The sequence below is a fragment of the Moschus berezovskii genome, chromosome X (assembly GCF_049115385.1).
Source record: "Moschus berezovskii isolate FMDL1 chromosome X, NW_MosBer_1.0, whole genome shotgun sequence".
Lineage (NCBI taxonomy): Eukaryota > Metazoa > Chordata > Mammalia > Artiodactyla > Moschidae > Moschus > Moschus berezovskii.
Window position 1 is genome coordinate 130,275,402 of NC_142488.1, and position 26,861 is coordinate 130,302,262.

Here is a 26,861-nt window from a genome sequence, read left to right on the forward strand (position 1 = left end):
CTCTGAGCAGTGCAGACGTGAGAGACGCCATCCCAGGCACAACTGACCACACAGAGGTGCGGCCACGAGGAGCTACCCCACGCCTGAGGCCAGGGCCGGTGGCCGAGAGGAACTACCCCACTTCCAATAGGCGGTGGCTGTGCGGGCACAGGAGGGCCGAAAGGAGCTACTCCACGTTCAAGGTCAGGAGGGGCGGCCTTGAGGAGATACCCCTCATCCAAGGTAAGGTGCAGTGGCTGCGCTTTCTTGGAGCAGCTATGAAGAGATATCCCACGCCCAAGGTAAGAGAAACCCAAATAAGACAGTAGGTATTGCGAGGGGACATCAGAGGGCAGACACACTGAAATCATAATCACAGGAAACTAGTCGATCTGATCACATGGACCACAGCCAAATGTGGTCCACTGGAGAAAGGAATGGCAAACCACTTCAGTATACTTGCCTTGAGAACCCCATGAACAGTATCAAAGGGCAAAATGATAGGATACTGAATGAAGAAATTCCCCAGGTCGGTAGGTGCCCAGTATGCTACTGGAGATCAGTGGAGAAATAACTCTAGAATGAATAAAGGGATGGAGCAAAAGCAAAACCAATACCCAGTTGTGGATGTGACTGATGATAGAAGCAAGGTCCGGTGCTGTAAAGAGCAATATTGCATAGGAACCTGGAATGTTAGGTCCATGAATCAAGGCAAATTGGAAGTGGTCAAACAGGAGATGGCAAGAGTGAACGTCGACATTCTAGGAATCAGTGAACTAAAATGGACTGGAATGGGTGAATTTAACTCAGATGATCATTATATCTACGACTGTGGGCAGGAATCCCTTAGAAGAAATGGAGTAGCCATCATGGTCAACAAAAGAGTCTGAAATGCAGTACTTGGATGCAATCTTAAAAACGACAGAATAATTTCTGTTCCTTTCCAAGGCAAACCATTCAATATTACAGTAATCCAAGCCTATGCCCCAACCAGTAACGCTGAAGAAGCCGAAGTTGAATGGTTCTATGAAGACCTACAAGATCTTTTAGAATTAACACCCAAAAAAGATGTCCTTTTCATTATAGGGGACTGGAATGCAAAAGTAGGAAGTCAAGAAACCCCTGGAGTAACAGGCAAATTTGGCCTTGGAGCACGGAATGAAGCAGGGCAAAGGCTAATAGAGTTTTGCCCAGAGAACACACAAAGAGGGTGTTATTGGTCATAGCAAACACCCTCTTCCAACAAGACAAGAGAAGACTCTACACATGGACATCACCAGATGGTCAACACCGAAATCAGATTGATTATATTCTTTGCAGCCAAAGATGGAGAAGCTGTATACAGTTAGCAAAAACAAGACCAGGAGCTGACTGTGGCTCAGATCATGAACTCCTTATTGCCAAATTCAGACTTAAATTGAAGAAAGTAGGGAAAACCACTAGACCATTCAGATATGACCCAAATCAAATCCCTTATGATTATACAGTGGAATTGAGAAAAATATTTAAGGGGCTAGATCTGATAGATAGAGTGCCTGATGAACTCTGGATGGAGGTTTATAGGGTGCCTTAACAGCGCCTGACAGATGACAGGGGTCATGGCCAAGGCACCTTACATGTGCTCACAGCAAGATGGCGCCTGACAGATGTCAGGGGGGCGCGGCCCAGATAACCCCAAAAGGTTCTGATTGGCTCCTAAACACCCCCACCCTTTACATGCTTTAATGTGAGTGGAAAGCCTCTTTTAAAAGTCCCACGCTTACCCCATGCTTGCATATATATATGAGAAGCTTACACCAATAAAACGGGAACTGCCTTGACAGAACCCCCCGCTGCAACTGAGTGTCTCTCTCTCCGGGCGAGGGAGGCTGTGGGGCGGGCGGCCCGCTCACTTCCTCTTTGGGGCTTGCTCCTTCAGACCCAGTCCCCGGAGGAGCTAAACTTGGGTGGCTTTCTTGCCAAGGCCGAGGCTCCCCTCAGTCTCTGGCTCCTGCCTTGGAGTACTACGGGGCAGGAGAGGAGAAGGAGGAAGAGAGAGAGGAAGCCAGGCCGAACGCCGGGGAGGAAACTCACAGAGGTTCGTGACATTGTACTGGAGACAGGGACCAAGACCTTCCCCATGGAAAAGAAATGCAAAAAAGGAAAATGGCTGTCTGAGGAGGCCTTACAAATAGCTGTGAAAAGAAGAGAAGCAAAAAGCAAAGGAGAAAAGGAAAGATATAAGCATCTGAATGCAGATTTCCAAAGAATAGCAAGGAGAGATAAGAAAGCTTTCCTCAGTGATCAATGCAAAGAAATATAGGAAACAGAATGGGAAAAACAAGAGATCTCTTCAAGAAAATTAGAGATTCCAAGGGAACATTTCATGCACAGATGGGCTCGATAAAGGACAGAAATGGTATGGACCTAACAGAAGCAGAAGATATTAAGAAGAGGTGGCAAGAATACACAGAAGAACTGTACAAAAAAGATCTTCACAACCAAGATAGTCATGATAACGTGATCACTGACCTAGAGCCAGACATCTTGGAATGTGAAGTCAAGTGGGCCTTAAAAAGCATCACTACGAACAAAGCTAGTGGAGGTGATGGAATTCCAGTTGAGCTATTTCAAATCCTGAAGGATGATGCTGTGAACGTGCTGCACTCAATATGCCAGCAAATTTGGAAAACTCAGCAGTGGCCACAGGACTGGAAAAGGCCAGCCTTCATTCCAATCCCAAAGAAAGGCAATGCTAAATAATGTTCAAACTACCACACGATTGTACTCATCTCACATGCTAGTAAAGTCATGCTCAAAATTCTCCAAGCCAGGCTTCAGCAATATGTGAACCGTGAACTCCCAGATGTTCAAGCAGGTTTTAGAAAAGGCAGAGGCACCAGAGATCAAATTGCCAACATCCGCTGGATCATGGAGAAAGCAAGAGAGTTCCAGAAAACCATCTATTTCTGCTTCATTGACTATGCCAAAGCCTTTGACTGTGTGGATCACAATAAACTGTGGAACATTCTGAAAGAGATGGGAATCCCAGACCACCTGACCTGCCTCTTGAGAAACCTGTATGCAGGTCAGGAAGCAACAGTCAGAACTGTAAATGGAACAACAGACTGGTTCCAAATAGAAAAAGGAGTACGTCAAGGCTGTATATTGCCACATTGCTTATTTAACTTATATGCAGAGTACATCATGAGGAACGCTGGGCTGGAAGAAGCACAAGCTGGAATCAAGATTGCTGGGAGAAATATCAATAACCTCAGATATGCAGATGACACTACCCTTATGGCAGAAAGTGAAGAGGAACTCAAAAGCCTCTTGATGAAAGTGAAAGAGGAGAGTGAAAAGGTTGGCTTGAAGCTCAACATTCATAAAACAAAGATCATGGCATCTGGTCCCATCACTTCATGGGAAATAGATGGGGAAACAGTGGAAACAGTGTCAGACTTTATTTTTTGGGGCTCCAAAATCACTGCAGATGTTGATTGCAGCCATGAAATTAAAAGACGCTTACTCCTTGGAAGGAAAGTTATGACCAACCTTGATAGTATATTAAAAAGCAGAGACATTACTTTGCCAACCAAGGTCCGTCTAGTCAAGGCTATGGTTTCTCCCGTGGTCATGTATGGATGTGAGAGTTGGACTGTGAAGAAAGCTGATCGCTGAAGAACTGATGCTTTTGAACTGTGGTGTTGGAGAAGACTCTTGAGAGTCCCTTGGACTGCAAGGAGATCCAACCAGTCCACTCTAAAGGAGATCATTGCTGGGTGTTCATTGGAAGGACTGATGCTAAAGCTGAAGCTGCAATACTTTGGCCATCTCATGGGACGAGTTGACTCACTGGAAAAAACTCTGATGCTGGGAAAGGTTGGGGGCGGGAAGAAAAGGGGATGACAGAGAATGAGATGGCTGGATGGCATCACTCACTCTGTGGACATGAGTTTGAGTGATCTCTGGGTGTTGGTGATGGACAGGGAGGCCTGGTGTGGTGTGATTCACGGGGTCGCGGAGAGTCGGACTTGACTGAGCGACTGAACTGAATTGAACTGACTGAGGTTCCACTCGGCAGTGTTTCCAGGTGTTTGGAAACTTGTCCTTTTTCTTTTAAGCCTCCCTTCCCGGGACGGAGCTCCGTGGCTCCCTCTTTTGTCTCTCTTTCTATTTTTTTATACTATTTCTTACCTCCTTTCGAAGACTATGGGCTGCTTTTCTGGGTGCCTGATGTCCTCTGTGTTATTCAGAAGTTGTTTTGTGGGATTTACTCAGCGTTCAAATGTTCTTTTGCTGATTTTGTGGGGGAGAAAGTGGTCGCCCCATCCTATTCCTCCGCCATCTTCCCATGCTCCCCTCTCCCGGCAATCTTGATTCCATCTTGTGCTTCTTCCAGCCCAGCGTTCCTCATGATGTACTCTGCATATAAGTTAAAAAAGCAGGGTGACAATATACAACCTTGACATACTCCTTTTCCTATTTGGAACCAGTCTGTTGTTCCATTTCCAATTCTAACTATTGCTTCCTGACCTGCATACAGGTTTCTCAAGAGACAGGTCAGGTGGTCTGGTATTCCCATCTCTTTCAGAATTTTCCACTGTTTATTGTGATCCACACAGTCAAAGGCTTTGGCATAGTCAATGAAGCAGAAATAAATGGTTTTCTGGAACTCTCTTGCTTTCTCCATGATCCAGCGGATGTTGGCAATTTAATTTCTGGTGCCTCTGCCTTTTCTAAAACCTGCTTGAACATCTGGGATTTCACGGTTCACATATTGCTGAAGCCTGGCTTGGAGAATTTTGAGCATGACTTTACTAGCATGTGAGATGAGTGCAACTGTGCAGTAGTTTGAGCATTCTTTGTCATTGCCTTTCTTTGGGATTGGAGTGAAGACTGGCCTTTTCCAGTCCTGTGGCCACTGCTGAGTTTTCCAAATTTGCTGGCATACTGAATGCAGCACGTTCACAGCATCATCCTTCAGGATTTGAAATAGCTCAACTGGAATTCCATCACCTCCACTAGCTTTGTTAGTAGTGATGCTTTCTAAGGCCCACTTGACTTCACATTCCAAGATGTCTGGCTCTAGGTGAGTGATCACACCATCGTGATTATCTTGGTTGTGTAGATCTTTTTTGTACAATTCTTATGTGTATTCTTGCCACCTCTTCTTAATATCTTCTGCTTCTGTTTGGTCCATACCATTTCTGTCCTTTATCGAGCCCATCTGTGCATGAAATGTTCCCTTGGTATCTCTAATTGTCTTGAAGAGATCTCTTGTCTTTCCTATTCTGTTGTTTTCGTCTATTTCTTTGCATTGATTGCTGAGGAAGGCTTTCTTATCTCTCCTTGCTATTCTTTGGAACTCTGCATTCAGATGCCTATATCTTTCCTTTTCTCCTTTGCTTTTTGCTTCTCTCCTTTTCACAACTACTTGTAAGGCCTCCCCAGACAGCCACTTTGCTTTTTTGCATTTCTTTCCCATGGGGATGGTCTTGGGCCCTGTCTCCTGTAAATGTCAGGAACCTTTGTCCATAGGTCATCAGGCACTCTATCTATCAGATCTAGTCCCTTAAATCTCTTTCTCACTTCCACTGTATAATCATAAGGGATTTGATTTAGGTCATATCTGAATGGACTAGTGGTTTTCCCTACTTTCTTCAATTTAAGTCTGTATTTGGCAATAAGGAGTTCATGATCTGTGCCACAGTCGGCTCCTGGTCTTGTTTTTGGTAACTTTATAGAGCTTCTCCATTTTTGGCTGCAAAGAATATAATCAATCTGATTTCGGTGTTGACCATCTGGTGATGTCCATGTGCAGAGTCTTCTCTTGTGTTGTTGAAAGAGGATGTTTGCTATGACCAGTGAGTTGTCTTGGCAAAACTCTATTAGCGTTTGCCCTGCTTCATTCCGTACTCCAAGGTCAAATTTGCCTGTTACTCCAGGTGTTTCTTGTCTTCCTACTTTTGCATTCCAGTCCCCTATAATGAAAAGGACATCTTTTTGGGGTGTTAATTCTAAAAGGTCTTGTAGGTCTTCATAGAACTGTTCAACTTCGGCTTCTTCAGCCTTACTGGTTGGGGCATAGGCTTGGATTACTGTAACATTGAATGGTTTGCCTTGGAAATGAACAGAGATCATTCTGTCGTTTTTGAGATTGCATCCAAGTACTGCATTTCAGACTCTGTTGTTGACCAAGGTGGCTACTCCATTTCTTCTAAGGGATTCCTGCCCACAGTAGTAGATATAATGGTCATCTGAGTTAAATTCACCCATTCCAGTCCATTTTAGTTCACTGATTCCTAGAATGGCTACGTTCAGTCTTGCCATCTCCTGTTTGACCACTTCCTATTTGCCTTCATCATGGACCTAACATTCCACCTTCTTCTGCACTATTGCTCTTTACAGCATCAGACCTTGCTTCTATCACCAGTGACATCCACAACTGGGTATTGTTTCTGCTTTGGCTCCATCCCTTCATTCTTTCTGGAGTTATTTCTCCACTGATCTGCAGTAGGATACTGGGCACCTACCGACCTGGGGAATTCCTCATTCAGTATCCTATCATTTTGCCTTTTGATACTTTTCATTGGGTTCTCACAGAAAAGGCAATGGCAACCCACTCCAGTACTCTTGCCTGGAAAATCCCATGGACGGAGGAGCCTGGTAGGCTGCAGTCCATGGGATCACGACAAGTCAGACACGACTGAGGGACTTCACTTTTCCTTTCACTTTCATGCATTGGAGAAGGAGCTGGCAACCCACTGCAGTGTTCTTGCCTGGAGAATCCCAGGAACGACGGTGCCTGTTGGCTGCCGTCTATGGGGTCGCACAGAGTAGGACACGACTGAAGCGACTTAGCAGCAGCAGCAGCAGCAGCAGCATGGTGTTCTCAAGGCAAGTATACTGAAGTGGTTTGCTGCCGGGAGCCAGTGAGGGAAATCCTACCCGTGGCAAAGGTCAATTGGGGAAGAGGCCTGACGGGCAAAGGCTAATCAGGACTCGAGGAACCCCCTGGACTCACCTGAGCATCTACCCCAAAGAAAACCGGAGTCTGACTGCCTTACTCTCTTACACCTCTTATCAAGTCCTCTAATACTTACGGGGGCTTCCCCCCAACCACCTTTCTCTGAAAACATTAATTCAGAGCTGTAGTTAAGTTCTCCTCGGCTTAATAGGAGTGTTCCAATGCAAGCCCCTCTGATAGCTTTCTAACTTGCATGACAAGTTTGTCCAGGCTCTTCCAACTACGAATTTGACTGTTTACAGCCTCCCAGCCATGCAAGGACAGAAAGCCTAATATTTTAAAATACAGGAATTTGTTGAAGAAGTTAAAATCATTAGAATAGTACTAAAAAAGATTTCATTGTTGAATCAATGCTTGCTGCAAAGTTTCCTCTATCTATTGTATCCTTGGAAAATATATTAATCACATATAGAGAAAATAAGTAGTAGCCTTTGATTTAACCACATCAGATCTTAAGTTAATAAATTCCTTTCTTGTAACTCACTACACCTTTTCCTGATAGGAATGTAACTTTGTCATGTGTCTAGCCCCTGACTTTAGGAAAATCACCTTAAAAGAATGTAAGACTTTTTCTAGCTAACTAACCTTTGTTAGGAGAGAGGGCCATAAACTGTTAGCAGGCCACCTGGCCAGAAGATGATGTAAACCACCCAAAACTTTTGTATATCATGAGACATACAAAAATAAGCCTTGCTCCTGATAAGGGTCAAGACTGCTGACCCTGTGTGATTTTGGCATGACTCTATACCTCCCTTTCTCTATTTTTTATGTGCACAACTTAGGGTATAAAAGCAGCACTGGAAAATAAAGTTTTGGGCCTTGCTCACTGAAGCTTGGTCTCCCCATGTCGTTCTTTCTCTTTTTCCATCCTTTTCTCTATTCTCCTTTTTCTGGTTGAGATCCTCGGAGCGCTGGGCCCTCTGCGTTTACTTATCTGCCTGGGCTTCTAAGACCCACTCGAGGGGGTGCCCTGGTGGGGTGCCTCCAGTGATTCGAGAGGGCGCCTGCAGCCTACGTAAACAGAGCAAACCCTGTGCTGGTGTTTTATTGGTTTCCTGCGTAAACCAAGGAATCATCAGCCCCTGTCTCTCTCTCTCTCTCTCTCTCTCTGTCTTTCTCTCGCTGACGCCGACGCCGTTCATCCTGAGGATAACCTGGGCCATATCGAGGCTGGTCCCTGATAGTTTGCCATTCCCTTCTCCAGTGGACCACATTCTGTCAGACCTCTCCACCATGACCCGTCCATCTTGGGTGGCCCCACACGGCATGGCTTAGTTTCATTGAGTTAGACAGGGCTGTGGTCCATTTGATCAGATCGACTAGTTTTCTGTGATTATGAGTTCAGTGTTTCTGCCCTCTGAGTGCCCCCTCGCAATGCCTAACATCTTATTTGGGTTTCTCTTACCTTGGTCGTGGGATATCTCTTCACAGCTGCTCCAGCAAAGCGCCCCCGCTGCCCCTTACCTTGGACAAGGGGTATCTCCTCAAGGCTGCCCATCCTGACCTTGAACGTGGAGTAGCTCCTATCGGCCCTCCTGCACCCATGCAGCCAGCGCCTCTTGGACATGTGGTAGCTTCTCTTGGCTGCTGGCCCTGACCTCGGGCGTGGGGTAACTCTTCTCAGGCACACTTCTGCGCATGGTGGGTCGTGCAGCCGGTCTCTCGCATCTACATGGCTGGAGCCGGCATCTCACATCTGCAGAAAGTGTATAGACCCTGCCAACTCAGTAGCTTTGAATTATAGGTATATTTATTCTTTGGAAAATATAACTACTGGTTGACTGAGTGTGATTCTACACAAGATTTTGCCCCTCCTTACCATCTTGTTGGGGCTTCTCCTTCACCCTTGGACATGGGGCATCATTTTTTGGTGGGACCCAACATTCTCCTGTTGATGGTTGTTCAGCAGTGAGTTTGAATTTTGGAGATCTCGCAGAAGTTTAGTGCATGACCTTCTACTCCACCATCTTATTCTCCTTTCTATAGTTCTTTTGTGTATTTTGCCACCTCTTCTTAATATCTTCTGCTTCTGTTAGGTCCATACCATTTCTGTCCTTTATCGAGCCCATCTTTGCATGAAATGTTCCCTTGGTATCTCTAATTTTCTTAAAGAGATCTCTGGTCTATCCCATTCTATTGCTTTCCTCTATTTCTTGCATTGATCACTTAGGAAGGCTTTCTTATCACTCCTTGCTAGTCTTTGGAACTCTGCACTGACATGGATACATCTTTCCTTCTCTCCTTTTCCTTTCTGATTCTGATGATGGCCCTCAATAAGCCATACCAACTGGTATTTGTGCCCTTGTACAATCCCTGACGCATGAGCTTCTGGCTGGCACCTACCAGTAGGATGCTATGAAAGGGATACTGCGCCAGTTCCAGACCCAGTCTTTTTTTTTTTTTTTTAACATTCAACCCTTATTTTTTCCCAACTTTATTGCTATGTTATTGACATCTAACACTTTGTAAGTTTAAGGTGTACAATGTGATGGTTTAATATATGCATATATTGTGAAATGATTACCACGAAATAAGGCTAGTTAACACAGCCATCACCTCATATAGCTACTTTTTTTGTGTGTGTGGTGAGGACTTTCCAGGTTTAATCTTTTAAGAAGTTTTGTGTATTCTATGTAGCATTGTTAACTATAGTCATAATGCTACACATTAGATAGGCAAGAAATCATTCATTTTATAACTGGAAATTTGTACCCATTGACCACCTTTACTCATTAAGGTGAGTAATGAGTACCTGGCCTCTCCAAAAACCACCAATCTACCCTCTGTTTCTATGAGTTTGGGTTTTGTTTTTTCAGATTCTACATATAAATGAGATCATAGAATATTTGTCTTTCTCCGTGTGACTTCATTAAGCATAATGTCCTCCAAGTCCATTCATATTATCACAAATGGCAGGATTTCCTTCTTTTTATTGCTTAATAATATTCCACTTTGTGTGTATATGCACACATGCGTACACACACATACATACACACACACTACAGTTTCTTTACCATTCATCTGTCAATGGACACTTAAATTGTTTCCATGTCTTGGCTATTGTAATATTATTGCAGTGAATATGGAGGTACAGTCATCTCTTCAAGATAGTAATTTCATTTCCTTCAGATATATACAGAGAAGTGGGATGGCTGGATTATATTGTAGTTCTAGTGTTAATTTTTTGAGAAACCTCCACACTGTTTTCCACAGGGGTTGTACTAATTTACATTTCCATCAGCAGTGTACAAAGAATCCCTTTTCTCCACATCTTTGCCAGTATTCGTTATTACTTGTCTTTTTATAGTAGACTTTCTAACAGATTTGAGAGGATATCTTACTGTGGTTTTGACTTGCATTTCCCTGATGACTAGTGATGTTGAGCACCTTTTCATATATCGGTTGGCTATTTGTATATATTTCTTGGAAAAATGTCTATTCAGATTCTTTACCCATGTTAAAATCTTATTATTTGTTTTATTGCTGTTAAGTTTGATCAGTTTTTTAAATATATTTTGGATATTAACCCGTTATCAGATAAATGGTTTGCAAATATTTTTTCCCATTCTGTAGGTTGTCTTTTCATTTTGTTGATTATTTCCTCTGCTGGGCAGTGGCTTTTATTTTTGATGTAGTCCTACACAGTGAGTTTTGCTTTTGTTGAAAGCAAAAACTGAAATAGCATAGTAGAAACTATTCATGAAGTTTGAAGGAAAATTTCATTTTGGAGATTGCTTAGTCACGATGTAAGAAGTCTAATGAGGGAGTGTCCAAGATGACGGACTAGGAAGAACCTTAGCTCATGTCTTTCCATGAAATTTATACTACTTACAGAGCTTCCATTGAAATGAAAGACCTACAGAAGGCAGAAAATTGGCCCCGGGAAGAGAGCAGTAGGGTAAGGGAACCCAGGTGATAGCTCTGCCATGTGGCTCACAGCTTAAGGCTTTATGGTGATGGGATTAGCTTCCGGGTTGTCTTTAGCCAATCATTCTGACTCAGAGTCTTTCCTGGTGGTGTATCCCTAGTTCAGCCAAGATGGATGCCAGCAAGGAGGACTATGGGAGGTGGTTGGACACGTGGTATCACCTTTGACGTTTCTTGAACTCTCCCAGTTGGTGATGGGTTATTAGCTCCATGTTCCTTACCAGGACCTTCTGTCGTAAAACAACTCATGCAAGTGGTTACTGTGGTACCTGGTCAGAGTGGGTGTTTTCAGTCAGTCTTCTTCCCCTAAAAAAAGTTCTCCAAGCTATACTTCAACAGTACATGAATGGAGAACATCCAGATGTTCAAGCTAGATTTAGAAAAGGCAGAGGAAGCAGAGATCATATTGCCAACATCTGTTGGATCATAGAAAAAGCAAGAGAATTCCAGAAAAACATCTACTTCTGCTTCACTAACTACACTAAAACCTTTGATGTTTGGATCACAACAAACTGTGGAAAATTCTTCAAGAGTTGGGAATACCAGACCACCTTACCTGTCTCCTGAGAAACCTGTATGCAGGTCAAGAAGCAACAGTCAGAAACGGACATGGAACAATGGACTGGTTCCAAATAGGGAAAGGAGTATATTAAGGATGTATATTGTCATCCTGCTTATTTAACTTCTATGCAGAGTACATCATGCAAAAGGCCGGGCTCGAAGAAACATAAGCTGAAATCTAGATTGCAGGGAGAAATATCAATCACCTTAGATATGCAGATGACACCACCCTTATGGCAGAAAACGAGGAGGAACTAAGAGCGTCTTGATGAAAGTGAAAAAGGAGAGTGAAAAAGCTGGCTTAAAACTCAACATTCAAAAAACGAAGATCATGGCACCTGGTCCCATCAGTTCAGTTCATTTCAGTCGCTCAGTTGTGTCAGACTCTATACAACCCTGTGGGCTGCAGTGCACCAGGCTTCCCTGTCCATCACCAACTTCCGGATCTTACTCAAACTCATGTCCATTGAGTCGGTGATGCCATCCAACTGTCTCATCCTCACTCATCCCCTTCTTTTCCTGCCTTCAATCTTTGCCAACATCAGGGTCTTTTCTGGTACCATCACTTCATGGCAAATAGATGGAGAAGCATTGGAAACAGTGAGAGACTTTATTTTTTGGGTTCCAAAGTCACTGCAGATGGTGACGGCAGTGATGAAATGAAAAGACTCCTGCTTCTTAGAAGCAAAGCTTTGACCAACCTTGACAGCATATTAAAAAGCAGAGACATTACTTTGCCGACAAAGGTTCATCTACTCAAAGCTACAGTTTTTCCAATAGTCTTGTACTAATGTGAGAGTTGGACCATAAAGAAAGCTGAGCGCTGAAATGTGATGCTTTCTAACTGTGGTGTTGGAGAAGACTCTTGAGAGTCCCTTGGACTGCAAGGAGATCAAATCAGTCAGTCCTAAAAGAAACCAGTCCCGAATATTCATTGGAAGGGCTGAAGCTGAAGCTCCAATACTTTGGTGACCTGATGCAAAGAACTGACTCATTGGAAAAAACCCTGATGCTGGAAAAGATTGAAAGGAGGAGAAGGGGACAACAGAGGATGAGGTACTTGGATGGCATCATTGACTCGATGGACATGAGTTAGAGCAAAGTGTAGGAGTTGGTGATGGACTGGGAAGCCTGGTGTGCTGCAATCTATGGGGTCGTATAGATTCAGACAGGACAGAGTGACTGAACTGAACTGAAGTGAACTTGAAAAGTATAAGACATTGTTTGAAGAAACTGACAATGACAGAAACAGATGGAAAGATATACTGTGGTCATGGAGTGAAAAAATTACTGTCATTAAAATGATCACACTGCCTTAGGCAAACCACAGATTCTGTGTAATCCTTATCCAAGTACCAATGGCGGGGGGCGGTCCTAAGATGGCAGAGGACTAGGATGGGGAGGCCACTTTCTCCCCCACAAATTCATTGAAAGAACATTTGAGCGCTGGGCAAATTCCACAGAACAACTTCGGAATGCTGGCAGAGGACATCAGTTCAGTTCAGTTCAGTTCAGTCGCTCAGTCGTGTCCGACTCTCCACGACCCCATGAATCACAGCACGCCAGGCCTCCCTGTCCATCACCAACTCCCGGCAGAGGACATCAGGCACCCAGAAAAGCAACCCATTGTCTTTGAAAGGGGGTAGGACAAAATATAAAAGATTAAAAGAGAGACAAAAGAGGTAGGGATGGAGATCCATCCTGGGAAAGGAGTCTTAAAAAAGAGAGAAGTTTCCAAACACCAGGAAACATTCTCTCTGGTGGGTCTGTGGCGAGCCTTGGAATCTCAGAGGGCAAAATAACTGGGAGGAAAAATAAATAAATAATTAAAACCCACAGATTACGTGCCTAACAACAACTCCCAGCGGTGCAACAGCCCAGACGCTCGCACCCCCCACTAGCAAGCGGGGAAGGGACAGGGAGGAGCGGGCAGCATTGCTTAGGATAAGGACCGGGCCTGAATGCCCTGTAGGCAATCTGAGGGAACTAGCTTGAGATAGCCACCCAGACTGTGGGATAGCTATCCCACGATCCTGTGAAAAGCCCTAACCACCACCAGTCCCATTCACAGAACAAAGGACTGAGCAGAGCTAGTCGGCTGTGAACCGGCCCATTCCCAGCCAGAGACAGGCAGGCAAGGGCAGCCAGAGCTTGTAGGGGGCAATCACGGCCCCAGAAAGGCATCCTATACCAAACCGCAAGCAGACTTCATTGCTCACCAAGACTTCTTGGGATTCTGGACGGTCGACATCTGCCGGGAGGGTTGCAGCCAGAGATCAGCTTCCCAGAAGAGACACACAGCACACCTGAGAAGGCATGCCCATTGTACACCCAGAAAACCGAGTGGCTGGGATGGGGGAGGGGATAAGTCACAGCCTTCAACTGTGGGTGACTACGTGCGCCAAGGACCTGGTCACCTGAGCTGCTCGAACCTGGGACGGGCACAAAACGCAGGCCCAACCAAGTCTGCGCCTTTGTGGAGTACCCAAGAACCTGAACCTGAGCAGCTTAGACCTGGGAAGTGCATGCAAACCAGGTCGTGCATCAGACAGTTCCCTGCAGAGCAACCTAGAGTCTAAGCAGTGTAGACTGGGGAAGCACACATGCCATGAGGGGGGCAAACCCAGTGTGGCTGAATCACTGTGAACACATGCCAGTGATATTTGTTTGCAGTGTTCTCCCTCCCCAAAGCACAACTGAACATGTAAGCCTAAAAAAAGTGACCACCACTGCGCCCCTTGTGTCAGGGCAGAAATTAGACACTGAAGAGACCAGCAAACAGAAGAAGCTAAAATAAACAGAGGGAACCACTTTGGAAGTGACAGGTGCAACAGATTAAAACCCTGAAGTTAACACTGACTACATAGGAAGGGGACTATAGACCGTGAGAAGTACAAGCCGAACCAAGGAACTATCTGAAAATGAACTGACCCCAGACTGTCCGCAACAGCTCCAGAGAAAGTCTTAGATATATTTTTACTATTATAATTAAAAAAAAAAATTTTATTTTATTTTGGTTTTTTTGTTATTTTTAAGTCCACATTACTCCTTTAATTTTCATTTTTATAACCTACTAATACCTTGGATAAAAAAGGAAAAACCCTATTTTTAAAGCAAACTTCATATATATATATATAATAATTTGTGTGACTTTGTGTTTTTTGTTTTCTGTTTTTTTTTTGTTTTTTGTTTTGCTTTTGTTTCTTTTAATATTGTATTTTTGAGAATCTAATGTCTACTCAAGATTTTTAATCTTTCCTTTTTTAATTTATTTATTTAAATTGGAGGCTAATAACTTTATATTATTGTATTGGTTTTGCCATACATTGACATGAATCTGCCCTGGGTGTACATGTGTTCCCCATCTTGAACCCCCCTCCCACCTCCCTCCCCATCCCATCCCTCTGATTCATCCCAGTACACCAGCCCCGAGCATCCTGTATCATGCATCGAACTTGGACTGGCGATTCATTTCACATATGATAATATACATGTTTCAATGCCATTCTCCCAAATCATCCCACCCTTGCCCTCTCCCACAGAGTCTAAAAGACTGTTCTATACATCTGTGTCTCTTTTCCTGTCAAGTATACAGGATTATCATTACCATCTTTCTAAATTCCATATATATGCATTAATATACTGTATTGGTGTTTTTCTTTCTGGCTTACTTCACTCTGTATAATAGGTTGAAATTTCATCCACCTCATTAGAACTGATTCAAATGTATTCTTTTGAATGGCTGAGTATACTCCATTGTGTATATGTACCACAGCTTTCTTATCCATTCGTCTGCAGTTGGACATCTAGGTTGCTTCCATGTCCTGGCTATTATAAACAGTGCTGCGATGAACACTGGAGTACATGTGTCTCTTTCAGTTCTGGTTTCCTGGGTGTGTATGCCCAGGAGTGCGATTGCTGGGTCGTATGGCAGTTCTATTTCCAGTTTTTTAAGGAATTTCGACACTGTCCTCCATAGTGGCTGTACTTGTTTGCATTCCCACCAACAGTATAAGAGGGTTCCCTTTTCTCCACACCCTCTCCAGCATTTATTGCTTGGAGACTTTTGGATAGCAGCCATTCTGACTGGTGTGAAATGGTATCTCATTGTGGTTTTGATTTGCATTTCTCTGATTATGAGGGATGTTGAGCATGTTTTCATGTGTTTGTTAGCCATCTGTATGTCTTCTTTGGAGAAATGTCTGTTTAGTTCTTTGGCCCATTTTTTGATTGGGTGGCTTATTTTTCTGGAATTGAGCTGCACGAGTTGCTTGTATATTTTTGAGATTAATTTTTTTTCAGTTGCTTCATTTGCTATTATTTTCTCCCATTCTGAAGGCTGTCTTTTCACCTTGCTTAGAGTTCCCTTTGCTGTGCAGAAGTTTTTATTTTTAATTAGGTCTCATTAGTTTATTTTTGCTTTTATTTCCAATATTCTGGGAGGTAGGTCATGGAGGATCCTGCTGTGATTTATGTCGGAGAGTGTTTTGCCTATGTTTTCTTCTAGGAATTTTATAGTTTCTGGTCATACATTTAGATTTTTAATCCATTTTGAGTTTATTTTTGTGTATGGTGTTCAGGAGTGTTCTAGTTTCATTCTTTTACAAGTGGTTGACCAGTTTTCCCAGCACCACTTTTTAAAGAGATTGTCTTTTCTCCATTGCATGTTCTTGCCTCCTTTGTCAAAGATAAGGTGTCATTAGGTGCATGCATTTATCTCTGGGCTTTCTATTTTTGTTCTATTGATCTATATATCTGTCTTTATGCCAGTACCATACTGTCTTGATGACTGTGGCTTTGTAGTAGAGCCTGAAGTTCGGCAGCTTGATTCCCCCAGTTCCATTCTTCTTTCTCAAGATTGCTTTGGCTATTCGAGGTTTTTCGTATTTCCATACAAATTGTGAAATTATTTGTTCTAGCTCTGTGAAATATACCGTTGGTAGCTTGATAGGGATTGTGTTGAACTTATAAATTACTTTGGGTAATATATTCATTTTCACAATATTTATGCTTCCAATCCATGAACACGGTATATTTCTCCATCTATTAGTGTCCTCTCTGATTGCTTTCACCAGTGTTTTATAGTTTTCTATATATAGGCCTTTCGTTTGTTTATGTATATATATTCCTAAGTATGTTATTCTTTTCGTTGCAATGGTGAATGGAATTGTTTCCTTAATTTCTCTTTCTTTTTTCTCATTGTTAGTGTATAGGAATGCAAGGGATTTCTGTGTGTTGATTTTATATCCTGCAACTTTACTCTATGCATTGACTAGCTCTAGTAATTTTCTGGTAGAGTCTTTAGGGTTTTCTGTGTAGAGGATCATGTCATCTGCAAACAGTGAGAGTTTTACTTCTTCTTTTCCAATTTGTATTCCTTTTATGTCTTTTCCTGCTCTGATTGCCGTAGCCAAAACTTCCAGCACTATGTTGAATAGTAGCGGTGAGAGTGGGCACCCTTGTCTTGTTCCTGACTTTATATTGTGAAATGCTTTCAATTTTTCACCATTGAGGATAAAGTTAGCTGTGGGTTTGTCATATATAGCTTTTATTATGTTGTAGAACGTTCCTTCTATTCCTGCCTTCTGGAGGTTTTTTTTTTTTTTTTGTCATAAATGGGTGTTGAATTCTGTCAAAGGATTTCTCTGCATCTATTGAGATAATCATATGATTTTTATTTTCCAGTTTGTTAATGTGGTGTATTACATTGATTGATTAGCGGATGTTGAAGAATACATGCATCCCTGGGATAAAGCCCACTTGGCCGTGATGTATGATCTTTTTAATGTGTTCCTAATTTCTGATTGCTAGAATTTTGTTAAGGATTTTTGCATCTATGTTCATCAGTGATATTGGCCTGTAGTACTCTTTCGTGTGGCATCTTTGTCAGGTTTAGGTATTAGAGTGATGGTGGCCTCATAGGATGAGTTTGGAAGTTTACCGTCCTCTGCAGTTTTCTGGAAGAGTTTGAGTAGGATAGGTGTTCAGTTCAGTTCAGTTCAGTCGCTCAGTCGTGTCCGACTCTCCACGACCCCATGAATCACAGCACGCCAGGCCTCCCTGTCCATCACCAACTCCCGGAGTACACTCAAACTCATGTCCACAGAGTCGGTGATGCCATCCAGCCATCTCATTCTCCGTCGTCCCCTTCTCCTCCCGCCCCCAACCTTTCCCAGCATCAGAGTCTTTTCCAGTGAGTCAACTCATCACATGAGGTGGCCAAAGTATTGCAGTTTCAGCTTTAGCATCAGTCCCTCCAATGAACATCCAGGATTGATCTCCTTTAGAATGGACTGGTTGGATCTCCTTGCAGTATAAGGGACTCTCAAGAGTCTTCTCCAACACCACAGTTCAAGCTCTTCTCTAAATTTTTGGTAGAATTCAGCTGTGAAGCCGTCTGGACCTTGGCTTTTGTTTGCTGGAAGATTTCTGATTACAGTTTCAATTTTCATGCTTGTGATGGGGTCTGTTCAGATTTTCTATTTCTTCCTGGTTCAGTTTTGGGAAGTTGTAGTTTTCTAAGAATTTGTCCATTTCTTCCAAGTTGTCCATTTCATTAGCACAAAATTGCTGATCCTTTGTATTTCTGTTGTCTATTGTGATCTCTCCATTTTCATTTCTAATTTTATTGATTTGGTTTTTCTCCCTTTGTTTCTTGATGAGGCATGCTAGTGGTTTGTCAATTATATTTACCCTCAAAAAGAACCAGCCTTTGGCTCTGTTGATTTTTGCCAAGGTCTCTTTTGTTTCTTTTGCATTTATTTCTGCCTTAAGTTTTAAGATTTCTTTCCTGCTACTAACCCTGGGGCTCTTCATTTATTCCTTTTCTAGTTGTTTAGGTGTACAGTTAGGTTATTTAGTTGACTTTCTTCTTGTTTCTTGAGGTATGCCTGTATTGCTATGAACCTTCCCCTTAGTACTGCTTTTACAGTGTCCCACAGGTTTTGGGTTGTTGTGTTTTCATTTTAATTCATTTCTATGCATTTTTTTTTTCCTTTTTGATTTCTTCTATGATTTGTTGGTTATTCAGCAGCATGTTGTTCAGCCTCTATATGTTGGAATTTTTAATAGTTTTTCTCCTGTAATTGAGATCTAGTCTTACTGTATTGTGGTCAGAAAAGATGCTTGGAATGATTTCAATTTTTTTGAATTTACCACTCTAGATTTATGGCCCAGGATGTGATCTATCCTGGAGAAGGTTCCGTGTGTGCTTGAGAAGAAAGTGAGATTCATTGTTTTGGGGTGAAATGTCCTATAGATACCAATTAGGTTTAACTGGTCTATTGTATCATTAAAAGTTTGTGTTTCCTTGTTAATTTTCTGTTTAGTTGATCTATCCATAGGTGTGAGTGCAGTATTTAAGTCTCCCACTATTGTTGCATTGTTGTTAATTTCCCCTTTCATACTTGTTATCATTTGTCTTACATATTGCTGTGCTCTTATGTTGGGTGAATATATATTTATAATTGTTTTATCTTCTTCTTGGATTGATCATTTAATCATTATGTAGTGTCCTTCTTTGTCTCTTTTCACAGCCTTTGTATTAAAGTCTATTTTATCTGATATGAGTATTGCTACTCCTGCTTTCTTTTGGTCACTATTTGTGTGGAATATCTTTTTCCAGCCCTTCACTTTCAATCCGTGTGTGTCCCTCTTTTTGAGGTGGGTCTCTTGTAGACAACATATATAGGGGTCTTGTTTTTTTAATCCATTCAGCCAGCCTTTGTCTTTTGGTTGGCGTATTCACCGCATTTACATTTAAGGTAATTATTGATAATTATGATCCCGCTGCCATTTACTTTATTGTTTTGTGTTCGAGTTTATACACTTTTTCTGTGTTTCTTTCTAGAGAAGGTCCTTAAGCATTTTTTGGAGAGCTGGTTTGGTGATGCTGAATTCTCTCAGCTTTTACTTGTCTGTAAAGCTTTTGATTTCTCCTTCATATTTGAATGAGATACTTGCTGGGTACAGTAATCTAGGCTGTAGGTTATTTTCTTCCAACACTTTAAGTATGCCTTGCCATTCTCTCTTGGCCTGAAGAGTTTCTATTTAAAGATCAGCTGTTATCCTTATGGGGATGTCCACGAAGTCGGTGATGCCATCCAGCCATCTCATTCTCTGTCGTCCCCTTCTCTTCCCGCCCCAAATCCTTCTGAGCATCAGATTCTTTTCCAGTGAGTCAACTCTTCTCATCAGGGAGCCAAAGTATTGGAGTTTCAGCTTTAGCATCAGTCCTTCCAATGAACACCCAGGACTGATCTCCTTTAGAATGGACTGGTTGGATCTCCTTGCAGTCCAAGGGATCTCAAGAGTTTTCTCCAACACCACAGTTCAAAAGCATCAATTCTTTGGCGATCAGCTTTCTTCACAGTTCAACTCTCACATCCATACATGACCACGGGAAAAACCATAGCCTTGACTAGACGGACCTTTGTTGGCAAAGTAATGTCTCTGCTTTTTAATATGCTGTATAGGTTGGTCATAACTTTCCTTCCAAGGAGTAAGTGTCATTTAATTTCATGGCTGCAATCAGCATCCGCAATGATTTTGGAGCTCAAAAAAATAAAGTCTGACACTGTTCCACTGTTTATCCATCTATTTCCCATGAAGTGATGGGACCAGATGCCATGATTTTTGTTCTCTGAATGTTGAGCGTCAAGCCAACATTTTCACACTCCTCTTTCACTTTCATCAAGAGGCTTTTGAGTTCCTCTTTATTTTCTGTCATAAAGGTGGTGTCATCTGCATATCTGAGGTTATTGATATTCTTCTGGCAATCTCGATTCCAGCTTGTGCTTCTTCCAGCCCAGCGTTCCTCATGATGTACTCTGCATATAAGTTAAATAAGCAGGGTGACAATATACAACCTTGACGTACTCCTTTCCCTATTTGGAACCAGTCTGTTGTTCCATGTCCAGTTCTAACTGTTGCTTCCTGACCTGCATACAGGTTTCTCAAGAGGCAGGTCAGGTGGTCTGGGATTCCCCTCTTTCAGAATTTTCCACAGTTTTGTGATCCACACAAAGGCTTTGGCATAGTCAATGAAGCAGAAATAGATGTTTTTCTGGAACTCTCTTGCTTTCTCCATGATCCAGCAGATGTTGGCAATTTGATCTCTGGTGCCTCTGCTTTTTCTAAAATCTGCTTGAACATATGGAAGTTCATGGTTCACATATTGCTGAAGTCTGACTTGGAGAATTTTGAGCATGACTTTACTAGCGTGTGAGATGAGTGCAATTGTGTGGTAGTTTGAGCATTCTTTGACATTGCCTTTCTTTGGGATTGGGATGAAGACTGCCCTTTTCCAGTCCTGTGGCCACTGCTGAGTTTTCCAAATTTGCTGGCATATTGAGTGTAGCACTTTCTCAGCATCATCTTTCAAGATTTGAAATAGCTCAACTGGAATTCCATCACCTCCACTAGCTTTGTTCATAGTGATGCTTTCTAAGGCCCACTTGACTTCACATTTCAAGATGTCTGGCTCTAGGTGAGTGACCACACCGTCGTGATTATCTTGGTGGTGAAGATCTTTTTTGTATAGTTCTTCTGTGTATTCTTGCCACCTCTTCTGAATATCTTCTGTTTCTGTTAGGTCCATACCATTTCTGTCCTTTATAGAGCCCATCTTTGCATGAAATGTTCCCTTGGTATCTCTAATTGTCTTGAAGAGATCTCTTGTCTTTCCTATTCTGCTGTTTTCCTCTATTTCTTTGCATTGATCACTGAGGAAGGGTTTTTTTTATCTCTCCTTGCTCTTTGGAACTCTGCTTTCAGATGCTTATATGTTTCATTTTCTCCTTTGCTTTTCACTTCTCTTCTTTTCACAGCTATTTGTAAGGCCTCCTCAGACAGCCATTTTGCTTTTTTGCATTTCTTTTCGAGGGCGATGTTCTTGGGCCCTGTCTCCTATACAATGTCACGAACCTCTGTCCATAGTTCATCAGGCACTCTATATATCAGATCTAGTTCCTTAAATCTATTTCTCACTTCCACTGTATAATCATAAGGGATTTGATTTAGGTCATATCTGAATGGTCTCGTGGTTTTCCCTACTTTCTTCAATTTCAGTCTGAATTTGGCAATAAGGAGTTCATGATCTGAGCCACAGTCATTTCCTGTTCTTGTTTTTGCTAACTCTATAGAGCTTCTCCATCTTGGCTGCAAAGAATATAATCAATCTGATTTCGGTGTTGACCATCTGGTGATGTGCCTGTGTAGAGTCTTCTCTTTTTTTTTTTTGAAAGAGGGTGTTTGCTATGACCAGTGCGTTCTCTTGGAAAACTCTATTAGCCTTTGCCCTGCTTCATTCCGTGCTCCAAGGCCAAATTTGCCTGTTACTCCAGGTGTTTCTTGACTTCCTACTTTTGCATTCCAGTCCCCTGTAATGAAAAGGACATCTTTTTTGGGTGTTAGTTCTAAAAGGTCTTGTAAGTCTTCATAGAACCATTCAACTTCGGCTTCTTAAGCATTCCTGGTTGGGGCATAGGCTTGGATTACTGTAATATTGAATGGTTTGCCTTGGAAATGAACAGAGATCATTCTGTCGTTTATGAGATTGCATGCAAGTACTGAATTTCAGAATCTTTTGTTGTCCATGATGGATACTCCATTTCTTCTAAGGGATTCCTGCCCACAGTAGTAGATATAATGGTCATCCGAGTTAAATGCACCCATTCCAGTCCATTTTAGTTCACTGATTCCTAGACTGTCGGCATTCACTCTTGCCATCTCCTGTTTGACCACTTACAATTTGCCTTGATTCATAGACCTAATATTCCAGGTTCCTATGCAATATTGCTCTTTACAGCATCGGACCTTGCTTCTATCACCAGTCACATCCACAACTGGGTATTGTTTTTGCATTGCCTCCATCCCTTCTTTCTGGAGTTATTTCTCCACTGATCTCCAGTAGCATACAGGGCACCTACCGACCTGGGGAATTCCTCATTCAGTATCCTATCATTTTGCCTTTTGATACTGTTCATGGGGTTCTCAAGGTAAGTATACTGGAGTGGTTTGCCATTCCCTTCTCCAGGCGACCACATTCTGTCAGACCTCTCCACCGTGACCCACCCATCTTGAGTGGCCCCACACGTCATGGCTTAGTTTCATTGAGTTAGACAGGGCTGTGGTCCATGTGATCAGATCGACTAGTTTTCTGTGATTATGATTTCAGTGTGTCTGTCCTCTGATGCCCTCTTTCAAAATGTACCATCTTATTTGGGTTTCTCCCACCCTGGTCATGGGATATCTCTTCAGGGCTGCTCCAGCAAAACGCAGCAGCTACAGCTTACCTTGGTGAGGGGTATCTCCTCAAGGCCGCACCTCCTGACCTTGAACATGGAATAGCTCCTCTTGGCCCTCCAGCGCCCGTGCAGCCAGTGCCTCTTGGACGTGGGGTAACTCCTCTCTGCCGCAGGCTCTGATCTCAGGGTTGGGTAGCTCCTCTGGGTCACCGCTCCTGCCCTCGGGCTGGCCCCGAGCGTGCAGGCGCGAGACGCCGGCCCCCGAGGGCGCAGGCGCGAGACGCCGGCCCCCGAGGGCGCAGGCGCGAGATGGCTGCGCAACCGACGTCTAGCTGAAGCTTGGCGGAGAAGAGCTATAGCATACCTGAGGCCAGTGGCGGTGGCCAAGAAGAGCTACACCACTCCCGAGGCCAGGGGCGGTGGCTGAGAGGAGCTACCCAACCCTGAAAAAGTCTTTAGTGATACCTATTAAAAGCAGCTCAATAAATAGCTTGAGGGATATTCAAAATCTTAATTTTAATAAGAAAAATCCCTACAAACTTATACCCTAGGATGATTTAACCTTTATAACATACAAGAACTACTATAGGGCTGTAAGGTGCCTCCTTAACAAAGAAAAGTAGTTCTTCAGTATTTAGAGCTAACTCATTTTCTCTGCCTTCTGTGCTTAATAATGTCTCAAACCTTTTGATTCAAATTTGATAGAATATTTGATGTAATGGAGAAATTAAGGATTAAAAGTCTTTTCATAATATTTGTACCCAGGAGCTCATGTGTCCCCATGGTGAGATTATGCTGTCAGGATATGACATAGAATGACTATGAAGTCATAGCCCTTAAAACAAGCTGAGCCTTGCTAAATTCAGCAGTTTCCTTGGGAGAGGAGACACGGAAACATGGTCCTGGACATGAATCTCTTCATTTATGTCCTCCTTTTATCAATTTGGACAAATAGTTGTTTAGATAGAAATGAAACCAATGGATCTGCTACTACAGGTATGTCCCTAACTTTGAAAGCTAAAAATTATGATCTATTATTTTAAATATATTCAAGTACTTAACTAGCCAAGCTAGCTGTGTTTAAGAAATCTGCTGTTTATTCTACTTTACTATGAGTAGGTCTTTGGGAATTTCTAGGACAACATCTGAAAGTTTTACTTTCGTGTAAAAATTCCAAACATAGAAACATGAAAAGTACAGCCATACTGCCCCCTTTCATTCCCCTTCTCCACCCAATCCACCAACCCCTGCCCCTCCCACACCAGCCATACTAGAAAATTCTATGTGAATGACTCTAGCATGGTACCTAACACATAGTAGGTTTCAAGAACTGTGTTTTCTTGTCCCATTCCTTTTCCCACCACACACATTCACACACACACATCAACACTCAAGTGCATTCACACATTCAAATACCTAGGTAATGGGTTGAACAAGCCATGATGTGGGGTAACCTAGGTAATTATACTGATTAGCCAGAGACAGCTCCCAGATTTGGCTTGTAGTCTGTGGCTGGCTGGGGATGTGATAGAGGGAGGAACATGACAGTGGACACTTATCATGCTTAAAGACATAATTGATGATGAGATTTGACTTTGATGTATAGTAACAAACCCCCATCAAAATGGAAGCAAACTTGGTTACCAAGCACATGTTTTGATGATACATTTTCTTCCACAGTAAGTACACATGTTGAATCCAAGCAGAGTAAACTGGAGGAATTAAGGCGACGTTTACTCATTATTGTAATTGGTGTCCTCATCACTGGCTATATGGTCACGTGTTCCTGCTTTCTTCACTATATCTGTGATAGCGAGGAAGCCCATAAAGCAGCCAAGTAAGTCTTACACCTTTGAATAAAAGTACAAGGTTGGGGGGAGGCACGCGTTCTTCACTATACTCTATAACTGTGAGAGCGAGGAAGTCCCCAAAGCAGCAACGTTACGTCTTACACCTTTGAACTAAAAGTACAAAGTGGCGGGGTGTAGGGGTGAGGTGAGGGGGTGGGTGCGCACGCATGAGCGACTGTGCCTGCACACGCATGCGCACACACACGTAAGTGGGTTCACTGTTGTTTTGTTACTTAACGTTAACTTTAGACTTCAGAAGAGCTACCAACATCTTGTGGGTTGGATACGTTCACTTAACTGAAGCTCTTAAATAATCTCAAGTACATTACCAACTTTAGCCGAAAGTATATCCTATTCAGGGTTCAGTTGAGCCCCAGGCTGCTAATTTCATTGTAAGTTGAGTCTATGAAAAGAGGGAATGACTATCTAAATAAGACAGAATCATAAATCTTCTCAGGGGAGAAGTAGTTGGGTCGCTGCATTCCAAAGATAGTAACGCATTTTGGATAATCTATCATTTTAAGATGTAATAACATGAAAGATTTTTAACTGTGTTCAGTGATTCTAGTCCTTGCCTTTAATAAAGGAGGATTAGGCTGGCACTTGATATACTGGATCCCTAAAAATCTCCCAATCAAAGGACTGGTGACTGAAATAGACCACTGTTCTATTCTTTCAGTTTTAGAGTAATCTTGTGAGGATTAATATCTATGGTTACAAAACTTGATTGTGTAAATAGGAAAACAATGAATTTGGTCTAAAGACTTTTTTGTGTGACAGGTTGTGACATTTGTGCCTCAGTTGCATATCAACTTGTGACTTTTTAATAAAAAGTTTAATTTCTGGAATAGATAAATTCCCTCTCTCCCTCCCAACAGTAGATTTGAAACAAGTTTGTGTCATTGCATATATAGACTATATGGTTATCCATTGTGGTTGAAACAGCAAAATTAAGAAAAAGAAAAATCATCCAACACAAGTTCAAATCTGTAACCTGAGTCATAGTTTTCACCACACTCCAATTCTTACTGTGTTCAATTTTCCTGCTAGAGCCAAAAAAAAAAAAAAAAGACCAGAAGTCTAAACTGACACAATAACCCGTATTTTCTGGTAACTGCAATCTTACTCTTCTGATTTAAATTGTCATATTCCAAATCCTCTGTATTTTCAGGGTCAAGAAAGAAGATATCACCATCAAGGCATGCAGGTCATCTAAAATATCATTTACTGACTCCAAGTCACCGACTGCTGGTCTGGGCAATCCAGAAAAACTATCCGTGGTATCCAGTATAGATAAGTCATCTGGACCCTCAAGTCCACGAAAAGTTCCTTCAAGTGCAGAAAAATTAGTTAGGCCCTCAAGACAACAAAACCCATCCAAGCCATCAGCTTCCAAAAAAGTGTTAGGATCACCCCCCCAGGAAAAGTTGCATAGAACACGCAGTCCAAAAAAGGGACATAGGCAGGCTCATGCCCATAAGCTAGTCAGTCATGTCAGTCCATCCTATCCAAAGAAGGCCATCAAGCCAACTTGGCCATCAAGTCTACAGTGTCGGGTCAAGCCTATCAAAACTCCTCTACCCTATCCAAAGAATCAAAGGTTCCCTGAGCAATCAAGTGTAGATAAACTGACCAAACGCCAGAGATATCTTAAACTAAAATGCCCAGCTAGTGCAGGTAGGGCAGAAATATTATCTAGGCCTCAACCAGTGAAGTTTTGTCGATGCTACAAGGAAAAATGCCTTGTTTGCAGAGCCGTTTCTGAGCCATTCATCACTCATATCTCAGAAACAAATATAAAGCATGTTCCAGTTCCACTTTTTTCACGTGAATTGAAGCACTTTTACAAGTCATATAAAAAGAAACAACCCAAATATGGCAACATGAGTGACAGTGATATCACAACATATAACAGTGATGGCGAGAGTGACAGAGAGGTGACTATAATTTGCAACATAAAGTGCAAGGGAGACATCTATAAAAACTCCCGAAATAATTAAAGGAAAAAAAAAAATATGACCACCCATGCAGAAGAAGCAAACTTCTATGAACCCTTATATGCTCACCATATTTAAGAACGTGGTAGAGGAAAACTCCACTTGGTATCACTATTGAGATTAGACCTGTATCCATCTCGAGGCAATTTACTTGAAAAATAGTAAATAAATGCGTGACATAACAACTGATTTTATTGTAATTATTATTGTATTTTAGAGGTATAAATCTCTTTTGGAGCTATCTTAGATCTGCTTGGGTAAATTCTGGGAGATGGTGAGGGACAGGGAAACC

The 26,861-nt window shown here is 42.3% G+C and overlaps 1 protein-coding gene across 1 annotated transcript; it reads left to right on the top strand.

The window, feature by feature from the left end:
- The first annotated feature begins 23,630 nt into the window (after window positions 1–23,630).
- On the top strand, window positions 23,631–26,572 carry LOC129564245 (uncharacterized protein CXorf66 homolog). Its single transcript, XM_055438012.1, has 3 exons — window positions 23,631–23,718; window positions 24,403–24,559; window positions 25,744–26,572. The coding sequence occupies exons 1-3, from the start codon at window positions 23,631–23,633 to the stop codon at window positions 26,570–26,572; spliced, it is 1,074 nt and encodes a 357-aa protein (XP_055293987.1).
- Window positions 26,573–26,861: the final 289 nt, after the last annotated feature.